This window comes from Pipra filicauda, unplaced genomic scaffold, assembly GCF_003945595.2.
Source record: "Pipra filicauda isolate LSUMZ 115617 unplaced genomic scaffold, ASM394559v2 scaffold80_size11013439_pilon, whole genome shotgun sequence".
Taxonomy (NCBI): Eukaryota; Metazoa; Chordata; class Aves; order Passeriformes; family Pipridae; genus Pipra; species Pipra filicauda.
In genome coordinates this window covers 8,007,293-8,013,593 of record NW_024104987.1, presented here as the reverse complement: position 1 = coordinate 8,013,593, position 6,301 = coordinate 8,007,293, and the positions used below count along the sequence as shown (strand labels likewise).

At 50.3% G+C, this 6,301-nt stretch overlaps 1 protein-coding gene across 1 annotated transcript in view; it reads right to left on the bottom strand.

The window, feature by feature from the left end:
* Window positions 1-3,499: 3,499 nt before the first annotated feature.
* The window catches only part of SEC14L1 (SEC14 like lipid binding 1), a 42,317-nt gene continuing 39,515 nt past the window's right edge, over window positions 3,500-6,301 (bottom strand). The window contains exons 16-17 of the mRNA XM_039390257.1: window positions 5,996-6,097; window positions 3,500-4,055 (exon numbers count right to left, since the gene is read on the bottom strand). Coding sequence (XP_039246191.1) covers window positions 4,040-4,055; window positions 5,996-6,097 — 118 coding nt within the window. The 3' untranslated portion in view covers window positions 3,500-4,039. The remainder of the gene's footprint in view (window positions 4,056-5,995; window positions 6,098-6,301) is intronic.

The following is a 6,301-nucleotide window of genomic DNA, read 5'->3' as shown; positions in this document are numbered from 1 at the left end:
GGCCAAGAAATAAGCAGAATATTTTTTCACTTCTGCAGGGTTTCTCCCAGCAGCTCCTCAAGGGTCGTCTCCGGTGTTGATTAACTTTCTCAGGACTCCTGGGAGATGGTGACTGTTTAGGAAGATTCTCAGTAGTGGGAGAGCAATCCAAGAGGCAGGATGATGCCTGGGGGACCGGCAGAGCATCCTCTTGGATGGGGCTCAGGGTGAGGGTCTGGGGGGACCCGGGGGTGACCCAGCCCGGCTGCCCCATGGGTCTGGGAGCTGGAGAGGCGGCTGCTCCCTTCTGGGGGGGCCACACGGGGCTCCCCTGCCCTGTTGGTGGCTCCCAGTATGGCCCAGTGCCGAGCCCCTGGCAGTGGGAGCAGTGGGAGCAGTGGGAGCAGTGGGAGCAGTGGGAGCAGTGGGAGCAGTGGGGACGGGCACAGTGGGGGCAGTGTCCCCCCTTCCCTGGCAGCAGGAGCAGTGTCCCAGCCCCGGCCGAGCGCGGGCCGCTGGCACCATCTAGTGGGGTTTGTGCGGGGACCGGCGGTGCCGCCGCCACCCGTGTCCCTGCCCTGTCCCCGGGCACCAGCACGGCCCCGGAACCCCCCACTCCAGGGGTCTCCCCCAGCCCTGTGCCCCCGGTCCGTTGGTTCTACAGCCCAGGTTTGGTGGGGTGGGTTTGTGCCTGACCCCCCCGCCGGTGCCCCCACAGTGACAGAGGTGACAGAGGGGGTGTTCGGGGGCACAAGGGGCTGCCTGCAGGGCTGGGTCCCCCCTACACGGGCTCAGCATCGCCCTGCTCACCCCTGGGCCGGCAGCCGTGGGGGTCTGGTGACCCCCCATGGGTGGTCCAAGGGGTCACAGGGGGACACTGGGCTGGGGGGCGATGGCAGGGCGAGCCCTGGACTCCACACAGGGCAGGGTTTGGGGTCTGGCAACCGAGAGACCCCCAGCCAGGCTGAGGATCTTCCCAGCACAGCCCAGACTGGGGGGTCACACAGAGCCCCCCTGCACTTGCTCTTCAACAACCAGCTGGACGTTTCCTGCACAACATCCCTTTAGGACATGGGAGTGTGTAAGCCATGGGGTGGGAGGCAAAGCTGGTGGCTGGGGCTGCCCTGCAACTTTTTTGGTGCTGGGTAGTGACAGGATGAAGTGTATCATTAACTCCTTTTTTCTTTTCTTCTTTCCCTTTTTCTTCTCCTCCTCTTTCCCCTTCTCCTCTTCCTTCATTCTCCCTTTTGTTTTCAAACAATTCAAAGCACAGCCCTCAGGTGTGGGGCAGTGCTGGGGTACAGCAGCATCCCACAATACTTGTGGGGTGTTGGGAGCCAGGACTCCCCTCAGGCTGCTCATGCCAGGGGGAGCTGCCCCATTCAGGTCACCCCACAGCACAAGGGAAGACTCCATCAGCACCAGAAAAGCCTGAGATCTATCTATTTGTGGGTTTATTAGGCCAGGAGAAAGGTTGGGGGAGGCCCATCTCTACCCCTCTTAGCCCCTGTTTCTGTAGCCCACTCTGGGCATGGGGGAAAGGGCTGAACCAGACCTGGCTCAAGCCCCAAAACCAGAGTCCCTCCCCTGCTCCCCTTGGCAGCTGCCACGTGCCCCCCAGGGCACCAAGGCTGATGGCATGAAGTGGGATGGATTCAGCAACGTCCACAGGGGAGGGAATAAAAGAGAAACAACAAGCTGCAAAATTCTGGCATTATTCCCCAGCGTCCAAACTCCTCACGCCAGCATGAGTTTGCAAAATAAAATAGGTGCTTTCCTTCCCTTCAAAAAAAAAAGGTGAATTTTTTTAGAGCCTGAATTGTGCTGGGTGATGGTGACTGGCAAGACAAACAAAACCTAGGGCTTCAGGCTGAGGATTTGTCTCTCCTGGTGGATTTAAGCAGCCCCTGCCCTGGGAAGCTTTCCAGGGTGCTGTGCTGGCCTTGCACCTTCCCCTGATGTAGGATGGTGCCAGCACACGCTGGGTACTCGTGGCACAGGTAAGGGCTCCACGTGCATCCTGCACTGCCTGCAATGACAGGAGCCTTTTTTCCAGCATCACTTTAACTTGCCTGCCTACACCACGGACAGAATTAGCCAACCCTGCAAGGCAATGGAAGAGAAAACAGTCCTGGCTGCTCCTGCACGTGCTGCTGTTTGGGCAGTGCCACTGGACAGTGAGCCACCACCAGCTCCTGCTCTGCCAGGAGGGATGCATGGGGAGACTTGGAAATGGCAGTTCAGGACCCTTCACCTTGGATGGCTGAGAATTTATGGGTGCATTGGCAAGCTGGGTTTGAAAGTGGAAGGACAACAGGGTCTTACACCTGGAGAACAGGGAGCCCTTGGCTTTGCAGGGAGCAGGGAGGGCTGGCAGGGGAAGCAGGTGGAAAAAACCAGATGAAATTTCTGCCAGGAATTTTGCTTTGTCTTAAAAAAAAAAAACAACAACAACAACAACAAAAACCCCAAAACAAACAAACAAAACAAAAAAACCTCAACCAAACAAAAAACCAACTAGCAAACAAAAAACAAACACCAAAGCCCAAAATACATTTCGACCAGATTAACACTTCTCCCAGGGGAGCTGCACGGCAGAGCAGCCCTGGCCCACACCATTGTCACCTTCCCAGCTCAAGTAAGGTCAGAGGCTCAGTTTTATTTCATTCCCATTTCAGAGGAGCACTGGCCAGGCAAGGCAGCTCCCCCCATGTCCCAGGGCACAGCCCAGCTGAGCAGCAAAGCCACCTCCTTGTAGGACTCCTTGTCAAGGGCTGTTGCACTCAGTAAGGTCCAGCACAGCAGAAAGCTGGTCCAGTATAATTATGTGCTGGCATAAAAATACTGGCCACATGTTAAAACTTAAAGTAGGTCAGGCAGCCATCTGGTCTTGCTGACAGACCTCCACAGACCATAGTTAAAAAGATTCTTATTTTAGAAACTTCACAGCTTGGGTAAAATTTTGAAGACCGCCCATAAACATGTTTCAGCCGCTGCTCTAACTCCAGGGGTTAGAAAAACCACAGCCTGACATTTATTGGCTCCTGTTTTAAAAATAGCTAAAGCTTAGTCTACTTCTGCTAATTAAAAATCCTAATTTCCCAAATGTGATTGTCTCAGTCTCCTGCCCAAGGTGTCAGGTGTCCTAAGGCTCACTCACCCCTGGAAATGGAGAGGATCAAACCCCTGCATGGGCGGCTCTATTCTTGAGCATTATTCTTGAATGAGAGCAGCATTATTCTTGAATGAGAGAAAATGAGGCAGATTCATGGCTTGGGTAGCTGTGCCTGCACTGAGAACACCCAGTTCTCACCCACATTTCCTGTACCTTGTGCAGCTCAGGTTTCTACTCTCCAAAACAAACTGCTTTGCTTGAACTTCTCCCCAGTGGCAGAGCTGAAGAGTCTCCTGCATCCCCCACAACAGCACTGTCCCAGAGCAGATCTTGCAGACCTGAATTCAGCACATAAAATAACCTGGAAGCTTTGCAGTAGATAAATGAAATAAAGAGATTGACCCCTTTTTTTCCAAACAGTTCACATTTATTGATAACAATAAAAAAATCTTTTAAAGACTATCTGTATTTTATTACCAAGAATGAGGTATTATGTATACAAAACATTTACCGAATTTGATATGCAGTTCATGAGGAGAGATAGTGAAGTGCAGAAGGACACTGATAACAGGAAAAGTGCCAACAGAAGAGTTACTGGCTGAGAGAAGGAAGAAGAGCAGTAATATCACATAAAGAAAGACCAGTGTAGGGGAAATTAATTAGTCAGACTGCAGTGATCAAGTCATATTGCCACAGCACTTTGCTTAGAGGAAGATTAACTATTATTTTATCTTCCCAGCTGTTAGTGCTGTCATGTGCTTTGAGCTCTAAAAGATGTGTTAAGATCAACAGCAGGAAAAACCCAAAGTGCCACTTTTGAGCCAGCTCAAGTGAAAAACAAAACACAGATCTTCAGACTTGAAAAGGGACTGCAACTCAAAAAGGTCTACAAAGCCAGACACCTCTGGACAGATGTGGAGTGTTGAAGCAGATTCTTTACAGTTGTCAGCAAAATCGCCATCTGAGAGAGAGAGAGAGAGAGAGAGAGAGAGAGACAGAGAGAGAGAGAGAAAGGGGACCACCTTCAGCCCTTACAGCCTGGTAAGTGGCAGTGGAATGGTTGCTGTGCAGACACTGGGTGGGAGCTGCTTCACACCAAAGCAGTGGCCTGTCTCACACAGCTGCCCACTTTGGCAGCCTAAGTAACAGTCCAACCTCCATCTTCAATTTATAAGTCCTTAAAACCCTCCAGAATAAACCAGTTTGGTTCAGTTTAATGAGACTGGTCGCTCACCACCTCTAAATCTGTTACTAAAATACTTTCAGCTCTGCCACATCCCACAGCCAGAACTGGTCTGGCAGGACAGGTGCTGTCAGAGGTCAGTAACCTGCCTCTCAGGAGCTCTGCAGGCACAAAAAAAACCTCATTCTGAGTTCAGAACCAGCTTTCCTCAGGCAGGGGGTCCAGGACCTCGAGTGAGTTCTGCTTTCTAAGTGCAAAATCCTCTACCACCTACCCCCAGCAGTGCTGCTCCCCAGGACAGAGCCTTCCTAGCAGGGACTGCAGCACAGAAGCTCCTTGTGCCTGGATGGACAATTTAGCTCTAAGAGGGTGAGGAAAGACCAAGCAGGGTCTAACTGTGCAAATCCTGCTGCATTTCAGACCTAAATCTTCTCTGCTCCACTGCCAGGCGTGGTTTGTAGTTGTCTGACAGCCCTTTGCTCAGCACTTCAGCCTTTGGAGCCTTTCACTGTCTGTGGAGAGAGGGCTAAAGGTGCAAGAACACCTGAATGGACTTTAACAGGAGTTCAACCCGGGCCTGGGCAGACAGGGACAAAACCCACAGTGGCAGTGGCAACAGTGAAAACAATCCAGAAAATGCTTCGAGCATCTTCTCCTGTGTCCCCCAGAGGGAAGAGCCCTGTGCTCCCTGCCCACACTAAAGCTTGTGCTGCTCAGAAGTGAAGTGCTCTGTTTCTGACAGGGAAGGACAGGAGGCCCGAGGGAGTGAGAAGTGAACAGGAAGGATGTTAAGCCATACCTCCTTCAGACTGATTCAGGCAGCCAGCTAAAGCTCTGCATAAACTCCTGGTAAGAACAGAATCTCAGTAAAATCAACTCACTTGGAATGCACTAAGGAAGCAGAGTGAAGCTCCAGCACAGAGCTGGGAACAAATCCTCAGAGCAGCTCTGGATCAGCCCAGCGTGGCACAGTGAGGGAGAGCCTGCTCTCTGCCTCTCTCTCTGCAGTGCTTCAAGCACAAATCCAAGGAAAAGAATGAATTGCTTTAACCCATCAAGACCCAGAGCTCAGATTTCCCCAAAAAATGTGCTCATACAAAAGGTATATTTAGTGTTTACAGCCTGGCCACAGCTCTGTGGGCACGCTTTGAAAAAAATGGACTCACAAAGTCAAGTATCCAGCAACTGCTGTTCTTTGTCTCGGACATCAATGGTGGCAATGGGAGAACAGTTTGCAGCACTGGAAGATCACAGGGGATTTCTCAGGATGGCAAGGAATGTCCTGACAGGAGAATTGCAGTTGATCTCTAATGCACTACGGAGCATTTTTGGTAGGGTTTTTCTCTTTTTTTTTTTTTTTTGCTTTTAAACATCTACACAGTTTAAAAAAAAATTCTTAACTGATGCACTGGTTGTTTTTCCTTTTCAATAAGAGCCCTTGTGTTCAGAGTTAGGATTTGTGCAAGCACACTTGCAAAAATATTTATGGCTGAGTTAGGAAAAAGGGTTAAAGTTAAAGAGACAAGCTGTTGGATCTAACAAAGACCAAAACCACTAAGTGTAAAATTCAAACAGCTACTTTACTATCTATAAAAGGCTTTTGTGGGGTGGGGTTTTTTTTGCACAATTGCCAGTTGAATATGCTGTATTGCAGTCAGCTGCCACGGGCGAGGGTCCAGCCATCACATCCATTTGCTTTTCAGCTGTTGTGGCACTACCTGGAAATCATGGAGCTGGAATGGGACTGGCTAGAGGAGGTGGTGGCAGCACTGAGCTGGGAGAATCCACTGTGGCTTGATTCAAGGCTGGTCATAGATCCCCTGCAATCAAAAAGAAAGCAGTTTTAAGCCTCAGAACATGCAAAAGATTTTGATTTCTGCTCTGTATCTGTATTGTATTTGTTTGCACATTAAATAAAAAGCAAGTAAGAGTTTTGGTGCAAGATACTCAAAAGCTTTTCTGCCTCAACACATAAAATAATGAGGACACTGCAAGCCTTAAAAAAAACATGCTGTTCAAAGAGT